The sequence below is a fragment of the Calliphora vicina genome, chromosome 1 (assembly GCF_958450345.1).
Source record: "Calliphora vicina chromosome 1, idCalVici1.1, whole genome shotgun sequence".
Taxonomy (NCBI): Eukaryota; Metazoa; Arthropoda; class Insecta; order Diptera; family Calliphoridae; genus Calliphora; species Calliphora vicina.
Window position 1 is genome coordinate 58,795,899 of NC_088780.1, and position 20,545 is coordinate 58,816,443.

A 20,545-nucleotide genomic window follows, 5' to 3' on the forward strand; every position below is an offset into this window, starting at 1 on the left:
TGGACATTCCAGCAGGACAACGACCCAAAACATAGTTCAAGATTAGTTAAAAACTGGTTCTTGGAGAATAACGTACCTGTTTTAAGCTGGCCCAGCCAATCCCCTGATTTAAACCCAATAGAAAACTTGTGGAGTGAATTAAAGATAAGGCTTTCGAAGGAAGTTTTCAAAAATAAAGACGATTTATGGGAGAAAACGCAAAAAATATGGTACGAGATTCCATTGGAGAAGTGTCAGAACTTGATATCCAGTATGCCCAGAAGAGTGGAGAAAGTTTTACAAAACAAAGGTGGATATACTGGATACTAGCTTTACTTTAATAATAAACTAATTTTTTTAAGATAAAATTTATTAGCTTTTGTTTAATAAGAATTTTTAAAAATGTATCTATTATTATGAGCACCAAATTTTTCGAAATTTAAGAAATTTTATTTACTTTATAATATTTATTATTAATTATGAAATATTTTGTTTTTGTTTTTTACTCTCCTTTTGACTATAAATAAAAATCGACTGAATTTTTTTTATAATTTTACAATATACCATTATTTTTTTTCGTTTTTAAAAAATAAATTTTGGTGTATCTATTATTTTGAGCAGATGTGTAATTTTGAAAAAGTTTCTAATGATTTCATTGCGTTGTTTCATATTCTAAACTAAAGCCTTGATGGAAAAGAACAAAAAGGTTTTTGGATAAAAAACAATATTTTATTTTTTCAACATAGTCACCTTTGGCTTTATGCACTTTGTTCAACGTTTCTCCAATATTGTTATCCCTTCTAAATAATATGTTTTATCGAGGTCATCAAAACTCTTTCCGACGAGCCATTTCTTCAGGTTGGGAAACAAGAAATAGTCACTCGGTGCTAAATCCGGTGAATAGGGCAGAAGAGGGAGTATTTTGTAAAATAATTCATGAATTTTTGCACATTGACGCAGCTTGTTCAAATTTTGGCAGGAGTCAACTAAGCAATTTTGGCCTTTCAGTTAAGATCCGGGAAATTCAAAAGTAACGGACCTTCGCAACTTACAATTTGTAAGAATCGGTTCTAGTTCTAACACTATATATGAAGTGGAAATGTTACTTTAACATGGGTATGTCTTAAGAGGTGGTATTTATTCTGTTTTGGATATTATGGATTTTTTAATGGAATGACGTAAAAGGTAACACAAATAGTTTTTAGTTAATATTTTATGCAAAAAAAAAAGATTAGTTTATGTTATTGTTGATAAAAAATAATAAGTAACTGCGACTATTAAAAAAATATTAGTTAGTTTCAAAAAATAATGTAATAAAAAATATAAATAACACTGTACAACACCATTATTGGAACAGAATAGCAACCCTATAATTCTGAAAGGGCATGTTGAGTAGATCATTTTTGTATAATAAACTTTTAGTCAAGCTGGTCTGAATTTTTTTTACAGTGGGTCAAAGTTTTCATTTTTGGGTCGAAGAGAGCATGATACTAAATTAAAAAAATGTTGTAAGTTGATGTCTGAGAGAATTCTTATTGTCAGAGTTATATGGTGGAATTTTATGAGGATCATTTTTGTGGAAGATCTTAACCCTCTAGCTCCGGGTCAATTTGACACTCTTTTCGAGAATATTCCACCAAAATGTTTATCGGAAAATTTTTGTGGGGGTCACCAAAGATACCAAAGTTGTAAATAATGCTCTTTATTCTTAATTAGATAAATTAAACGCCATCTTGCGTTTCACATTTTTTAGACAAATCGTCAAAAATCCATGAATGATCCGAAAGAGATGAAATTTAAAATATAAACAGTTCTACAAAAAACATGCATTGATATGTAAGTTATCTCTTTTGATTCAAGAGATATTTAGGTTTATTTATTTTTTTTAATTCTGCTCGATCTTTTTTTGTTTTCTTAGATATGGCGTTCCTATGGAGGCTCGAAATTTTTTTTAAAAATATCAGCTATATTTGCTATAATATTCTGAATAAAATCAAATCAACTTGCTGATAGTTATCTCTTCCCTATAAAAAGTTACACGCATCCAAAGTTAGAAAATGTAAAAAGGCCGTATTTTTTACATTTTTCCCCAAAAAAGTATCTATATTTTTTTTTTGTAGAAAAAAATGTTCTTCCGGACTATATCCGAAAGGATAACTTAATGCAAAAGCGTGTAAAGTAAAATTTGGCTCACTTAAGCGGACCTAGTCGCCCTCAGAACTTTCCAAACTTTGCCAATTTAAAAAAAAATTTAGATTTGTGTAAAAAATTCTAAAAAGCCAAAGCATCGATCATCAGAAAAGCTCCATATTTGTATAACCCTGTATCTTGTTTAAATACATACAAACAAATTTTACTATCACACGGTAAATAACGTCACACTTTTCTATCAAAACTCAGGAATTTCGATATTTGAAAACAAAATATGTCAAAAATTATAATTATTTCCAAATTTTCTTCTATAGTATCTTTAAATGTAACATTAATTATATTTTTTTATTTTTGTTCGTGGAAAATCCCTATATTAAATTTTTTTTAGTTTCTAAGGTAAATGACGTCCGAAAAATTCATAAAATTATTTCGTTTTAGCAATACCAACTACTTATACAAAAAGCTTATATTTATTCATCTGGAGCTTCACAAACCTTGCTCCCTTTGTACACCTTCACTGAAATTGTAGACCCTTACTGTAATTTTTCGGCAAACATTTCCATAGAATATTTTGGTCCTTAAATATCCGTTTTGAAGGGACCTTTGACACAAAGAGAGGGTTGTTCCAAAAAAATGTTCTTCATAAAATTCCACCATATAACTCTGACAATAAGAATTCTCTCAGATATTAACTTACAACATTTTTTTCATTTAGTAAGAAAAAAAATTAAAACTTACCCCCACTGTAAAAAAATTCAGACCAGCAGGACTATAAGTTTATTCTACAAAAATATTCTACTCAACAAGCCCGTTCAGAATTATAGTGTCCCTATTATGTTCCAATCAAAAAGTCTCAATTTGTTGGACAGTGTAATTTAAAATATGACACAACAATATAAGGTACACTCAGTAGAAAATAAATTCTCAATTATACAATTCTTGTAACGTCAAACAAAAAAAATATGAAAAAAATCAAAATCGAAGTTTGACGTTATAGGGGTAAATACTGAAAACTCTCCCTAGTGATTCTACCTTCTACAATTATTGTATCATGATTTAAAATAAAATTCTCGCCAGCAATTAGCTTAACAATCAATTTGGTTGTCACAACAATTCAGTTTTCTCTGTGTATCATTCAGATTTATTGAAATTCAAAAAAAAAAATTAAATAAAAATTGTAACATGATCAAGAATTTCAGGGGCAACACAAACATTCGGTTAACATTTTTTGAAATTTTATGCACCGTCAGCTACAAATGTTAACAATATGCATAAAATGAAGTGGCAGAGTAGAATTTTATATTTCCTACATTTATTTTACAAAACTATGTACCAATGTATATTAATTTTATGTGATCACTGCAATGCATGTCAGTATCAATTTCATTTAGGCATAAAACAAACGTTATGATGAACTCATCACACTTCCACGTTGGCCGTATGGATTTCTAGGTGTTCTGATAATTCATTTAAATTCTGGGTTTTTAGGCCATAGAATCCAAGTTAAGAGATGTAATCTGTTTGTTACATTGTTTTCATAGCGAATGCAAATGCAAATACAAATAATAATTAAATATTTGTTTACATTGTTATTCTTCTTATCAAATTGCAGTAGAAAGAACATTAAGTAAAGTAAATAAGAATATTAATTTGAAAGGCGAATGAATATACATACCACGTACTCATTTCAACACTGTCTGTATTGAAATTAGAATTAATTAAGACATTTTCCTTTCATTTGAATAACTGTTAAATGCTCTAAAAACGCCTGTCAAAATGAATCTAATAAATGAAATAAAAGCGCCAAAGCTTATTAAATTGTGATTGCGAGTACAAATCAAATCGCAACTGTTGTAAACATAAGTCAATTGTAAATATTTTTGTTGATTTAAATTAAAAAGAAAAAAATATTAAAGAAAATATTTGTTAATTGCACACTTGCCACAATCTTTTTAGAGTAAGTAAATCTCAGCTGACATACTGAATTGAACCGATCGCATGCTAAATCCCCAAGACAAAAGAAACTGCGGCAAACGATAATTAAATTAACTGCACGATAATTTGCCACAAATGTGGTGCTGTGCTGCGCTGCGTATTTTGAAATTTTGTGCGACCTGCGATGAGTTTCGAATTGTGAATTTATTGACGGTCTAATCTAAAGCTCTTCTTATTTTATGTTTTTTTTTTTGGTTCTAGTAATACTCGTAGAACAGAAAATCGTTGCTTGAATGGTAACGTTTGTTATTTGTCGGCTTTCAGCAATTGATGACATGGCCAACTGTGGTTACGACTAACGGTGCTTGTAAACCATACAAATACTTTGCAATCATATTGGTTTAATTTTCTTTCTGAGTTCTTTAATTACAAAGAAAACATACTTTGTATTGTGCGTACGTATGTATATGCTGGGTTTAATTCGTTTGATATTAGTATAATAGGCTTAAAACTAAATTAAATTGGGGATTATTCATGTTAATTATTCAATTCGATTCTTCTATTAATTTCTGATTAAAGTTAAACTTTTCTAATAATGATGAACGTAAATAATGGTGTCTCAAAAAATTTGTTTGTAAATTTTGAAAATGTGTATGCCTTGAAATTTTATAGGTAGGAACCTCTCCCGATGTGTAGATCCAGTAAGAAGGGTTTTTCCGATATTAAGGGTCTAAAAATAAGTAAAATCGGGATCATCGTAATACTTTAAGGCCACTCGTAATGCTCTTTGACACTGTTTGAGCTGAAGCTTTAGATTTGGAGACCGTAGTTCCTGCCATTGATGTCTGACAGTTATTTTCTCTATTATAAAAAACTATAGAACAAATCTCATGATCGAAAATAGGGAAGACTACACACTATACTAACTTTTGTTATATAAAGGGGAACTGTCACCTTAACATGTCATTGTCCTAGGAGGCGAAATTGCCACCTTTTAGAAAAAATTGTGTATAATAAATAGTATTTTCTATAGAAAAATGGTTTTAAATAGTTTTTTCTATAGTTTGTTCCTGTAGACAACATTTTGTAACACATTTTTTAAATTAAAACAAGTAAGAGAGCTTTATTCGTCTGTGCCGAATCTTATAGACCCTTCACCAAATTATACTTCAAAATAAATATATTTAGGTAAACAAAAGTTATTTTTTTTTCCAAAGTTGTTTTTTAATTTTTTGAAAAAAAATGTTTTCGTTTTTTTAATTTAATTTTTTTTTTTGTTTTTTAAATTTTTTTTTTAATATTTAGCGAAAAAAACTTTTGCTGAAAAAAAATTCGGGTTAAAAATAGTTTCCGATTTTGATCCATTGTAGGTCCAACTTACTAACAGACAGATAGACAGACAGTCGGAAGGACGGACATGGCCTTCTCACGAAGTTGAAGGGTATAATAATAGACATTTTAACTTTAGTACTCTGGAGTTGAAAAAGCTATAATAGTTCTTTGAAGATTTCTGGCTGTTAGGTTAGGTTAGAAGAGGACTACACAGAGTTCTGTGTGAACTAACAAGTCCATTTAGATCAATAGTCAGATCCATAGTGAGTCCTCAGATACATAATTGTCCATTGCCAAGGGAGGCTTGTAAACTGCTCTTAGTTCTCCTTTTTCATATAGTTATGTCATCTTAAGTGGATTTATACCCCTGAATTCTTCAAGATTGTTTAAGAAATAAGATTCAAAACATTGGCATAGAATGTGGAACGTGTCCTCCACCTTTTCATTGCACCATTAACAAATGTTATCGTTACATAAAAGTAATTTCTTAAGGAAATATCTCAATTCATTGTGGCCGGTCCCCAGAAGTTTCCTAAACGTGGTCTCATCTTTAGGTTTCCATAGGACTTTCGTTTGCTTTCGTCGTAATGAATTGTTCTAAAGGGTATCTGATTCGATTTTTAATTTATTATTTATAATTCTATATAAAAATTCATATCCATATATGCAAGTGCTAATTCGTCAGCAATTTCATTACCTTGTATGTTACTGTAACCTGGTACCCAGCATAGATTGCGAACCTGAGCTCTATGCAACAGCCTTAGATCTAAAATTCTTGTTATATTGTGCCTTTATGAGCCCTTTTTTATTTTTTTTTGTAATGTTTGTTTTGAGTTACAAAACAATTATTCGGGGTTGTCATAGAATCCAATCTTATGAAATCCTACGTTTAATCGATAAAGAATTTGATTCTAGATCGAATATAAAACCGATAACTTTCGATTTCACGAAACCAATGTACTTTTTCTGACGTTTTCAAAACCGATTCGCACAATGATTGGATTCTATGGCAACCAAGATTTTTATAGATATCCAACTGGCATCCCACTAAGCAACCAAAAAGGCCTTCAAGGAAGGAAAAGATCTAAAAGTGAAAAATGTCTACATTTTTTTATTTTTTTTTCGAAAGATTGAAGAAATAGCTATTTAAACTATTTGGGACTCACATAAGAACAATAGGTAATAAGTTACATGAATGAGAAAAAACACATGTTTGGCCAAAATATAAAATGTTGACCCCCTCTAACTCAGACAGTTCTTGACCGATGTTGTTGAAAAATTGTGTCTGAACTACTATCCAATAGAACTAACATTGGTGCATCGATTTCAAAAGTTGGTTCACTTGACATGAAATCCTCCATATGTACATTGTGATATCGTTCTTGTATATCGGTATCATATATGTAAGTCTTGGTGCACAGATCTGTTAGAAACAATATGTCAATATGTCAAAATCAACGAAATCGGATCATAAATATCTGAAAAGTTCTTAGGAAAATTTCGTATCAATAACTGATGCGCTACACATTATACGGAATTATCTAAATAATATCAAATTACTAAATTAAAAATTTCAAAATTAATTAAATTAACAATAATTTTCACTTACAGCTCTGGTTGGTTCTCTTACAATTGGTACAACATTCCTCCTGTCGCCGGTAGCTGGTTGCTTGACGGACAAGATTGGTTTGCGTCTGACGACACTAATCGGTGGTTTGCTATCCTCAGGCGGCTTACTACTTTCATCGTTTTCTACCGAAAATATTGGTGCTCTTTACATCACCTATGGCCTTATGTTTGGCTTTGGCGCTGCCCTGGCTTACACCCCAACACTGGCCATATTAGGCCACTATTTTAAGCGTTACTTGGGCAAAGTAAGTGGCTTTGTTACAGCTGGTTCCAGTGTGTTCACTGTCATTCTGCCGCCTGGCTTAGACTACTTAATAAAAACTCATGGCCTTGAAGTAACCTTGAGAATAATGAGTCTGATTTCTGCTTTTATAATCATCTGTTCATTTGTCTACAAACCACTGCATCCACCACCAGAACCACCAAAGAATAAACCAGGACGTTCTAGAGCAAGCATGATCTTCCGTTCCATAATAAACGTTGAGATTTGGAAGAGAAAGAAGTACGTTATATGGGCTTTGTGTGTACCACTCGCCCTGTTTGGTTATTTTGTACCTTACGTGCATATGATGAAATTTGTACAGACCGTGTTCCCAGGAAGAAGTGAAAATCTGCCGGTGATGTGCATTGGTATTACTTCCGGCCTTGGACGACTGATATTTGGAGCCATAGCAGATCTGCCAGGTGTAAATCGTATTTATTTACAACAATTGTCATTGGTGTGCATTGGTGTGGTGACCCTGCTACTGCCGCTTACAAGTTCTTACATCTTGTTAATCGTATTTAGTTTAGTTATGGGCCTATTCGACGGTTGTTTCATATCACTGCTGGGCCCTATTGCCTACGAAATCTGCGGTCCATCTGGGGCCACACAAGCTATTGGCTTCCTATTAGGCTTAAGTTCATTGCCACTCACAGTCGGTCCTCCAATTGCCGGAAGAATTTATGATGAATTGGGATCGTATACACTGCCACTCATATTGGCTGGCATACCACCAATTGTGGGCTCTGCCATTTTATTCCTAATACGTTTCGTTAAAGACGAATCTCCCTCGAAAGGAAGCAATGGAACTGTTGCACTAAACAAATCTGAAAATGGTACAACTGGAAGCGAAGAAGATGAAGATGTGGAAAAAAATCTAGGTAAGTTTGAAGTTATAACTATTGCGTTTGCTTTTCTAATAATTTTGTTTGCTTTGTATTTTAGAATCCAAACAAATAGTGCCTTTAATGAACGGACATTCCAAAGTCACTGTCAACGGTAAGGGATCTGTAGAACATGGCAAGTCTAACAACAATGAAACAACTGCTACAAATGGAAAAGCACGTTTGGCAGATTCAGGTATTGACATAAAACTATCTACCGACTTTAAACGCTTCCTTTCTACTCTCGACTATTTTAATGTCTCTAAACAAACTGCTTGCGCTTCCCATACTAGTCTTAATTGCCATAGCTCTAATTGTAGATGTTGTTGTAGTGATAATTCTAATTGTAATAATAATAATATTGTTGATGATAATAATAAGAATGTATATACTAACAATGCCGTGAATGCAAATGCTCATACCGCTTTAATTCCAAACAATGATTGCATGTCGAAATCGCTTGATCACATTGATCACGACTCTATTGCTTATTGTAACTCCCAACCGAGTACAAGTAACGCATCATTAATGCAACGACAACAACGTCAGTACAAATATTCGATTTATTAAGTTAAGTAATCCATAAACATGCACCTGACGAAATTCAAATCAACTTTATTTCGTTAACATAATTGTAAAATCTGTATTTAAATCAAACTTTACAATTATTAGACACCGTACAACGGCATTTTTAACATATGAACCGCACCATATACATATGAAAGTACTTGCTCTATATAGTAGGACCGTATGCTAGGGTGAGCCGATTTGTATAGACAAAACTTTGTCCAAATTGTGCCATCGATTTTTCGATAGATTTTGGCATGGGGGAAACAAATTTCACTTTTTGACTTTTTTTGAAATTGGGCGCCTCTAAAATTATTTTTTTGATATGTCGTAGTGGAACTTTTTTACTCATGTCAAAAGTTATCGAAAAAATCGACCCACCCTACTGTATACCCAGTTTTTCATGTCCTGATGGTTATTTTTTAAGGATTTGAAATTTTTTATATTAAATAAAACTCCCGCGGAATAAAAAATTCCGCGGGAGTTTGTTCCCCGGGAGTTTTTTCTCATTGAAACTGAATAGGAAAAATGAGAAAAGGGAAAAAACTCCCGCGGAATTTTTATTCATAATTGGGCTGTATAATTTTATTTAGTGTTTTTTTATATAATTTTTAAAAATCAATTAATAAATATATATATATGTAGTTTTGACCTTCTATGGGGACTTGAATCATTTATGGTCCGAACAGTTCAGACATAATTTGATGGAATTATTAATTTCATAAAACTTTAAATGACTTACAATATAATTTCAGAGTACTTAGAACTAATTTCTTCAAAATTTTATCAGAATTACCGCATAATCAACATAGTATTTATGACTGCTCAAACAGTATACCGGGGGGACATTTGTATGGGGGGCTAGGTGAAATCATGGACCGATATTGCCAATTTTCAATACCAAACAGATAGACTGACGGACATATATATATCGCACTCGTTCAACAATACTGTATTAAATCAAAATTTTAAAATTTTCAGTAGAGGCCAAAAACTGTTGTGATTACATTTTAGGAGAATTTGAAAATCCGAATGCATCATAGTAAGCAAATTCAATTTGAAAATATATTTACATTGTTTTTCTTTAAAATTTTTGCAATTATTGCAAAATAAATCTATTTATTGATTTACTACCATTTTTCTGGAACTTCTCGATATTTTTTTGTATTATTTTATCAACAAAACAGTATCAACTCAAAATACAACCAAATTTAAATAAAACAATTTCATTATTTTTAACTTGAATAGAGGCTCAATTCAAAATAATGAATTTGTTTATGAAAATATACGATGTATTTCTATTTAAATTTTTGTATTAACTCAAAATAATACCTTTTTGTTGATACAAGGTAGTCACTAATTATCACGAAAATGGTCTCAAATGTGGTTTTCAAATTTTAAATTTTTACAGTATATAGATATTGATGTCGTTAGTTGATTTCTTGCAAAAAGTGAATTTTTAAAAATTTTGAGTTAATACAGTATTGTTGAACGAGTGCGATATGTATATACTACTAATGCGTCTGCGAAAAATATTTTGACGGAATGACAAAATTTTAGTGAATGAACATAGAGCGGAAACTCTCCTGTCAAAGACCTAACTCAGTTGTCAGAAACCTAAGTGATAGTGATAATGTATTAGTAGAAAAAACTATGTGAAAACAAAAACAACACTCGTATGTGTGATTATTTTGAGTAATTTTTTTATTTGGGTTTGGACGAAATCAATATTATGGACAAAATCAATATTAGCTTTTTTGATTGTGGGTATAAAAATTGATATTTGTTGTGTTACCCTGTTAAAATAACGAGTTAAAATGCTAATATATAAGTAGTGAAGAGCAAATATATTAGCATTTTAGCTAATTACTATGCAATGCAAGTTTTTGATAGTTTTTGCTATACAGTGCAATGTGGACATCAAATGAAAGAGGATATTTTTGATTTTCTGAATATTTATATATTTTAAATTTTCAAGTTCAAAATTATGTCCTAAATTTCCTTCAAAAATTATATCCTTTAAGACCAATGAGATTGAAGTAATAAAGTCACCTAGACAAGATCCCGATGTCTCAACTAGATCGTCCAGTATATATTCGTTTAAAATTCTATGTCCTTTGCTTAGTACTCTCAAAAAAAACATAATATTTCGTAAATATGAACAGACTACTAGGCTTTAAATGAGAAGTTGGGCATACGATAAAAAAACTATTCCCTCCATTCCGAGGTTCAGGCAGCTGCGACAATAACTAATAAAAGGAAGTCCAATAACCTGCTAATACTGCCATCAGTCTCGAAATATCGTTCCGGTTTCTGTTCAATAATTGTTAAGTGTGTTTGTTATTCGTTGTATTCGTACATTTTTCTGACTCAAATCTTCAGAGTTGAACTTTTGCTAATATTTTTTTGTATAAAAAACGCTATAGAATAATGTTAAAATGAATTTTGCAACTAAAAATGTATAATTTGAGATTAGTTAATATGTATCTGATTCAACAAAATGGTGCGATTCCACAGACATCACGAACAACAGTTTCCCGTTTGTAAAAAATCCCCAAATTTTACAATTTTATTTGAAAACTTGAGTTTATGTAAAACACAGCTTTAAGAGAGGGCATTTCGGCTTGCAATATAAAGAAATAACTAATAAATATTTTTAATTACGAAAGTCACTTTTCTAATACACTTCCCGAAATATTTATAAGATCATAAGTCGAGAACTATTACATAATATGTTTACGAAGGCCGCCGATAAGGCCCATGCCATTTATTCACCTTGACCGCCAGGTTATGATGTTTAGCAATCGATATTGTGCCATCGACTTTTCAATAGCTTCTGGCATCATTGCCAGATGCCAGATCATTTCAAGTCCCCCAAATTTCAGAAAAAGTTTTTTGGACTCATAATATGTATTATCGAAATATTTGATGGGTAAGCAATAATGTTAGTGATGTGGTGGAGGATGAAGATTTTTTCGATATGAAGCCCCTCTTATAAAATTTACCGAATTTTTTCTGGTTTTATTTGAAACTTCACGCAATCGTCGCAAGCTCAATAATTAATATGATCCATTTGAAGTTCCCAAAAATTATTTATTTTATGTAGTACTCCAAAAACCTGAAATGTTTTAGCTGCGATAAAGTCTGCTAAAAATCAAAATTTTGCAATTTCTTACATAATCCTGTAAACATTCTTAAATATTAAAATAATAAATTGTACTCAATTAAAAGGTTTCAAATCCATAAACCATTTTTAAAACATTCTTTTAAATTCAACGTCTTACTTTATCTTACTTTAAAAGGGTTAATAATATCATAGAACTTTAAAATTACAAATTCGTAAATAAGCAACCCGAAATTAAATATTGGAAAATTTAATTTAGCTTTTATTAAAATCGATATTTTTTTTTTTTAATTTTTCGAAATTTAGTTTAAAAAATTATTTGAAATTTTGGGATTTGAGATATGCATGAAATTTTACGATTTTTTTTTAAATTACAATTAAATTTTTATATTTAAATATCTATAGGTAAATAAAATACAAAAATTTTAAATAAAATTTGCAACCTCTGTACGTTGTCCGATTTAGCCCAGATTTTCAGCAGTGAACAATTTTAGAACCTATTTGTCAAGTATGCTGAAATCATATTTTTATTCAATACCATATAAATATATTTGACTACATTTCTCTAAACCCATATCGTTTCCAATACCAACAACTACCCAGCAAAATCTTGATGATCACTTTTCAACGACTACAATATAGCATCTGCATTACTTAGAAGTAGATTAGTGATGGCTGACATACAATCTATATCTATTCACAAAAAATTAATTTCACTTCTACAATTCTATAATATAAACAACATTTTATTATGATAAAGTTCATTTCCGATATAAAAAGTTTTGGTCTATAATAATGCATCGGACATCACGATTAATTACACTGTGCATGAAATTGACAGTTTTTTCTGTCAAGAGGGGCACCCAGCGGCTTAAACTAATTGGATTGCGCTGAATTCAGTGGTGCTAGCCGTTTTTTTTAGGTTAGCTCGTATTTTCGAGATATACCGTTATTTCGAAAATGGAGGAGGTTACATAACATATATTCGCGTAACTCAAAAACTGTTTAGTTTATTGAATAAATATAGAAAACCGTAATTCAGCAATAAAATTACCTTTAAGTAAGGCTTAATATATTTTTGATCTTCGCAATCGTTTTAGAAATGTAAATTTTTTCTGGCTGCATTTTCCAATTTTTTATGCCGTTTTTTTTTTTAAAAAGTTCAAAATTTTCCTAAAAAAATATTTTAGTTTGCAAAAAAAATTATATTTCTAAAACAACTGCGCAGATTAAACCAGTGTTAGACTTACTTAAAGGTAATTCTATTGCGGAATTTTGCAATAGTTTATTCAATAAGCGAAACCGTTTTTGATTTACGCGAATATATATTGTGCAACCTCCTCCATTTTCGAAATAACGGTATATCTCGAAAACAAGAGCTAACCGAACTCAGCGTACTCGAATTAGTTTAACCCACTGGGTGCCCTGCTTGAGACATCAAAGTAATAACTTATTTATGTTCTTATTTGTTAGGGAGAGTGACTTATTAAACGCCAAGTTTGTCTTCTCTTTATAATATCGAGCTAAAATACCAATGCATAAGTAATGAATTGAAATTATATTTGCATTTTAACTCATTACTTTGTAATGGAAGCTTTAGCTGGGTATCTATGAATTACGCCGTAATGTACATTTAATGAAAGCTTTTAAATTACATAATAAAAAAATTTAATTTCAAGAATTGTAGTCGAATTTTGTCAAGTGTATGCATATATCTAAATAATACTTTTAATGTTTCTTTTACTGAAGAAACTTTTGCAATAAGTATTAAATATTTATTAAAACTAGTATGTAGTACAGCATAACGATTTAAAATATCACAGCCTGAAATTCCCAGTAAAATTTTAATTTATGGTAAAGTATTGCTTTATTTTAATTTGATGTGGTTTTCTAAATTCTTTGAGTAATTATTAATAAAAATAAAGTTAACTATTAAAAATTGTAAATTTAATTGGTTGTGGTTTTCTTTAGACTTTTATGTCAGTTAATGTAAATTTTTTTAAAAATTAATTAGTATTTTAATTTAAATTTATTGTAAATATCTTTACATATGTACTATCTATGGATTTGTATTTTTGTACATTATATAGTATATTTTGAAATAATACATTTGTTTGTTCTTATTTTATTGCTTTCGCTTACAATTTACTTATCTGCAAATGATTGTGTAAGTTATTCTAAGTATTTACTAAATCATTTCTATGTATTTATTTGTTACTCGTACGTACCTTGTATCAATAAAATTATAACTAAAATGCTTACTTTGTAAAATGCTTTAATTTATGTATTTGCTTTGTAAATATTTAAAATTATTTAATGTAAAAAAATAGGATTGCAAATTCTTCTTCAATTTGTATTTACATATATCTGTAAGTTTCTAAATATGTATGTAGTTAAAATTTTTAACATAAATTTCACTTTTACTTTCCTTTTTTCTTGCAGAATCTCTAACAGACGTTTTGCCAACGTGTAATGAATGTGTTCATTGATAAAATATTAAATAAATTTAATTTTTGATAAACCAAAATATATGAAATACAACTGCCTGTTCCACAATGTCGAAAGCGAAATTTGTATGAAAAACACTCAGTTTTTGAAATTCTTTCGAAATTCTTTTCTTTCGACATCGTGAAACAGGCACCAAAACTCGGACCTACTATAGTAGTACGCTACCATCTACTTCACTTAATTGTATTTAGTTGAATATGTAATTACTTTCTTTTTAATATTGTTTAATTAAAATTGTTTTACTCATAAGATTACGAATATATAGACAGACAGACACACATCCACTAGACACTGATACCAAAATACAAAAGATTTTAAAGTAATTGAATTATTTGTTATTGATTAACAAACAACTTTAGCCACAGTTTTAACTAAATATTAATTAATAGTAAGAATTTTTAAATAAATAATCTTTTTTTTAAAAAAATCTATATATTTTATGATAAAGTTACATTGTGTTTTTTTTTCATTTCGCAATTTATATTTTATAAATGTATTTTATTCATAAATTTTTTTTTCGAATAATCGAAAAAAAATCGGCGTTTTGAAAGTTTACATCTGAATTTCATTTGAGGGGGGGTTAAAGATTCCCAGCTATGGCACATTCTTATTGTTAATCGGCATAAGAAACCATGTGATCCTTACATTTTGGGTATAAACTGTGTTCAGCAAATTTATGTAAAATGTTACGGAGAATATTTTGTAGAATATATTAACCCTCGAAATCCTCAAGTCATGGGTCGTTTTTGTCCTTCTTTTAAAAAAGAGCAAAAAACACCATTAAACCAGGGATTTAATGGATTAAAATGTTCCGCAAAAATATTATCCGTGAAATTTTAATATAAGTCCCTGAATACACCAAAACGGAAAATTCAACCAGAAAGTCAGAAATAAGACATAACAGAAGAGAGTCTAGGGTTAATTTCGCATTTATTAAGAATTTTATTTTAAAGTACCCTTAGAATGAAAGAAAAAATAGTTCAAATTTTACTAAAAATCACTAATATCTCTATTATTGTGACTGTGTTTTTCGTGATTTTAAAAGATCAGGGTCATTTGGACCCTAAGTGCTCTTAAGGGTTAATTTCCATTTTTGTGCTGTTGTTGTAAATACTAGACTTCATTTTATAATTTTCTTAAGTTTGATCAAAATATGTGTTGCTCGTTGACTTTAATTTTCCATTGTTTTAACCATTTTTCTACTTCAAATATGTGATTTTGTAAGTAACGAGATGCTTCTTGAAGGTTTTCATGAATGCTTAGAATAGCAGTATCGCTGGCAAATGTTGATGTATGCGTGCGATTGTTAGTTGGCATATCAGACGAATATGTATATCAAATATAAAAAGGGTCCCATGATACTGCCTTGGGGGATTCCAGCTTCAATTGGTTGGGGATTACTTAAAAAGTCTCCTTCTTTAACCTGAAATGTTCGACCAGTTAAATAGTTTTCCAATAGCTTATGTGTGTTTGTGGGTAAATTTATCAAACGTTTGAGAAATGTCGATAAAGAGAACGGAACAATATTTCCTTTCCTCAAACGCTTTTCTTACAATATTTACAAGTCTATGGGTTTGCTCGATAGTACTGTGTTTTCTTCAAAAACCAAATTGATGATTCGGAATACAATTCTTTTCAATTAACATCGGGTACAACTTTTTCACGAGTATCTTCTCAAATAGTTTTGATATATTACACAATAGACTGATTAGTGTGATCTTTTCCCGGCTTAGGTTTCATGGTAACCAGTGAAACCTTTCATTCTGGAGGATAATTCATGGCGTAATATAGCATTAAAAATAAAAAGAATTATTTTTATTGCTATCCGGGGTAGCTCCATAAGAATCTTGTTACTGATTTTGTCAATACCAGGTGCTTTCTTACCCCCTTATTCATAATCAATTTTTTCGATCTCGCTTATCTCAAAACGTAGGGGGTACGGCTGCTTCAAAATGGGTACAACAGGTGGCAACTCAATTGCTTCGTTTGATATGTTCGGTGTAAATACTTTTTTCAAATAATTAACAAACAGATTCCTTTTTCCAGTATCAAATCTTGCTCAACCACCACTTGAATTTCGCAAGGGGGGCTTACATATAACAGGTCTTTTAAGACATTTTGTTGCTCGCTATAATGAGTAATCCGATTGCGGGGTTGCCTCCAGGCTTTCTAAATATTTATTTAATGATTCCATTTTTCGAAATTCTAAGAGCTCTTTAAGTCTTTTTATCCAATATTTAAGCTTCAATTTGACATCTGCAGAAGAAATTCTATTATATCTTATTTGTCGGGAGGTTTGGGTAGCATGTTGAGCAGCCAGTTTGAGATTTTTATCGCAATTGATAAGAGATTGATCGATGATTTTTGGTGTTCGTAGCGGTATGTTTTCCGAGCAATGTGTACTGAAGTATTTTTTTATATTTGAGCCAATTAATTCTTGTGCCTGTCATCGCTAAATTAACTCTCGGGGATACAATTTCTTGGTGGCTCAATAAAGTAACAATAATGGGTGAGTGATCTGAAGATAGTTCCAGCGAGGATTCAATTTTGAATCATTAAAATCTATTATATTGACTTTCTCTAATTTTCGATTAAAATCTTCAAGACAGACTGTAGTAGCTTGATAATCTTCGCATAGATCACACCTTCAGTAGTGTTTGATTCGAGCTTTTATTAAAATTGCCGAGCCTCCGCACGCTCTACCTCTGGGATCTTTGGTATCGTATATTACATATCCATTTATTCGAAATGAACTTCTGGGCGTCAAATGAGTTTCAGAAATTAGCATTACATCAATTTGTTGTTTCCTTAAAAATATTCGATATCGTTTATATTTCGACATTTTCGATATAATACGTAAATATTCTCAACTTTCAACAATTTACTTGCATGTGTAAATGCAATGGTTTAAATTAATTATGTAAAACAAAAATTTTTATTAATCAAAATTGTTTATAGAAGAGTAATAAGAGATTACGGTATTATCGATTATTTCGGTAACTGCATTTTTGAGAAAACGCATGATTGTAAATCCGCATTAATGTAGTTTTATTTAAATAAAATGAACTAGAGTTTCATAATTTAAATAATATCTATTAGCAAAAATAAGTAAAACTTACTTATACATACATATCTATACATGCGTCTGTCTATTGTCTGTTGTGTGTAAAATTATTGAAAATACTCGTACGTAAATAATTTGCATAAATATCATCATACCCCACGTAATATTTTACGTATATATGTTATTTAGTATGAATAATGGTTTTCGATTGCATACAAATTATCTAATTATCTGTGTTGTTTTACGCCATCCTGGATCTAAAATTCCAAATAAGTAATCAACGAAAACCGTACAAATATTAACTGTTTACTAAAAATGAGATATAGTTCTTGAAATTACATAAAAAAGTTACGGGAGCAGAATTTATTAAATTAAGCTGTGCCAACTTCTACTTCCACCTCTTTTCAAATTTTCAACATCTAATATAAGGACCTCTGTTGATCATAAATGCATGGTAAACAATTTTGGATCAAATTATATGAAAAACTTAGTTTTGACTTACCATTATAAATAGTTGGTCAATTCACAAGGTCTCCTATCATGTCATATTGTCATAATTTCCTAATATTTCACGACTCGACGGCTCGGCTTAACCGACACTTAGGTGTTCGGGCGCAAGTCTTTGCTGGTTGGTTACGATAAGGGCATTTTTAGCTTGAAATGCAATAACAACATTTTGAAATGCATGAATCTAGCAAAGTGAAATTTACCACTAATATTTTCTTGTACATAATATAAAATATATAACACAGGTCAAAAGAAAAAAGGGGCTTGAATAACCACTATATAGATTTGATGCAAAAATGGTAAAATTTTTATAATTAACCAAATTCAATTAAATGTGTATTATTTAATAAAATGGGATACGATTAAGCACAGCCTAATAAAACATTATTACTTGTTTATTTTTGCAATTATAAGCTTTACTTATAAAAGTTTTTACCGATATCTAAATTGGTTTAGGATTTTTAGATCCTATAGAAACATGAAAGTTATACACAGTCTTACAAAAGTTTACATACTCCTAATATATTTCATAATATAAATATTTAGTGAAAAATTCTTTAATGACTTTTTTATGCTATTTCGGATTTATTGAGATAAAATAAACACAAAACTAATTTATTTTCATTAAATTCTACTAAAAAACAATTATAATTAATTTTTTGGCATAAAGATAATTTATATAAGTTTACATACGGGATAAAAAAAATTAAATTAGTATTTTGTGTGGCCTCCTTTGGCATGGACAAAGCCCATTTTTTGTACTCATTTCTCTTGACACATCGGCGAACAGTCTGATTAGAAACGGTAATTTCTAGATTTGTTCTCATTTTCCGGTTTAGTTCGACAGACTTAGCTTAGGATTTTCTTCAATGGAACGTATAATAGACAGTTATGTTTAATTGTCGAGAATTCGGGGAAGCCCACTCCGATCTTTGCTTTCATTATTTCCATTTTCTATGAAATTTTTTATTATTGTTTGGACTGTGCTTTTATTTAGATTTAATAAAATTCCAATTTCATTAAGAGATTTGCCATCATTTCTTAACATAATGACGGTTTTTCGAATTGGCTCAGAAATTTCTTTGCCTTTTTATTCCACTAAAAATACTTTTTGATTTTATTTTGCCAGTATGTTCACTTTTAGTGAAAGTAAACTTTCTACCACTGATTTTACACAAAGCATCATCAAAATTGTAGCGGAAATTTTAACGGTACAACATTTATTTGTAGTTTTGTGTAGGCAGCTCACTATTTATTTTTATACAGATATAACCTCTCGATTTTGACCCAAAAATCTCAAATATACGCTCATCACTAAATATTACAATACTTTATTCCAGAAATGCTGTGGAGAATATAAGTACCCAGCAGTTCTAGGAGACAGTACCGAACTAGTGATTTTACACATCATTTAGGTGGGAGCTAGTTACTTCAATAGCCTCGTGACTAGTCATTTTAACACGGGCATGTCCTAGGCAGGGGGTCAATTGTCTCTTTTTGAATACAATTGGACTGTCTAATAGCTGGTCCAAAGTAGGCAACGCAGTGGATTCACATACTGGTTACATAGCGTCAGTTACCTTGCTAGCTTTGTAACCGGTTACTTTTGATTGCAATGTGACTATCGGATAGCTGATCGAAAGTAGTCAACGCTTCTGGTGGGGGAAATAAAGTGCAGTACAAAAAAAGTTTGAAGTGACTTCACCATAGGTTACTAAGAGACACTAAAGTGACTATTGACTTCATGCTATGTTACATGGGATATCAGTATACTTAAGCAAAATTAAAAATAAACTGTATGAGATTTATATTAACACAATTTGTAAAAAAACAGTATGTACGAATTACTCACAAAACATTTAAAGTGACTACACTCCAGATTACTTAGAGACACTTAAGTGTCAATTGTCTTCACGCTAGATTACTTGGGATGTATAAAGTAACCAATTGTCTTATCTCTGCACTACAAAGTGTACACATGTGTCAAATGACCAAAATATATAAAATGGAGTCAGCCAAGTGATAAGACATTTGTGACTGTATGAGAATTAATCAAACTACACTTTTGATTTTAACTTAAATTCAAATTTATTAAATAAGCAGCTTGGCTGTAAACTTTATCAAACTTAAATTCAATTATTAAGCAGCTCGGCTCTAGACTTAATTACGCAGCAAGGCAGATGATATTACTTATAATGTTCTCAGTTTTAATGTTTTTTAACAGAGTATCAAGAATAGTAATATAATTTTAAGTCGTAGTTAATATGTACCAAAAATTCCAAAATCAGTGTAAATAAAAACCGTTATTATACTTAAGTACAGAAGTAGGTAGATAAAAGAAGAAATATATAATTAATACAAATAATACAAAAAATACAATGAGCATGAACAATGTAATTAACATAATGTACATTACATAAATTAACAGCAGCTTAAAAATACTGGTTATATTTTAATATTGAGATAAAGAGATAGCAAATGTGAGTTTAATGATAAGTGTTACATTTTAGAAACCCCAATAGGAAATTTATAATTAAAAGTTAAAATAAATAAAATAAAATACTGATTCTCCAACATTTTCCCCCTCCAAGAACAACTGTTCT

The 20,545-nt window shown here is 30.3% G+C and overlaps 1 protein-coding gene across 2 annotated transcripts in view; it reads left to right on the plus strand.

Moving 5' to 3' along the window:
- kar (monocarboxylate transporter 10-like protein kar) overlaps nt 1–14,818 on the plus strand; it is a 45,695-nt gene extending 30,877 nt beyond the window's left edge. For both annotated transcript variants that reach the window (XM_065514683.1, XM_065514689.1), the window contains exons 3-5: nt 7,009–8,169; nt 8,234–8,368; nt 14,306–14,818. In XM_065514683.1, coding sequence (XP_065370755.1) covers nt 7,009–8,169; nt 8,234–8,368; nt 14,306–14,352 — 1,343 coding nt within the window. In that variant the 3' untranslated portion in view covers nt 14,353–14,818. The remainder of the gene's footprint in view (nt 1–7,008; nt 8,170–8,233; nt 8,369–14,305) is intronic.
- The last annotated feature ends 5,727 nt before the right edge of the window (nt 14,819–20,545 follow it).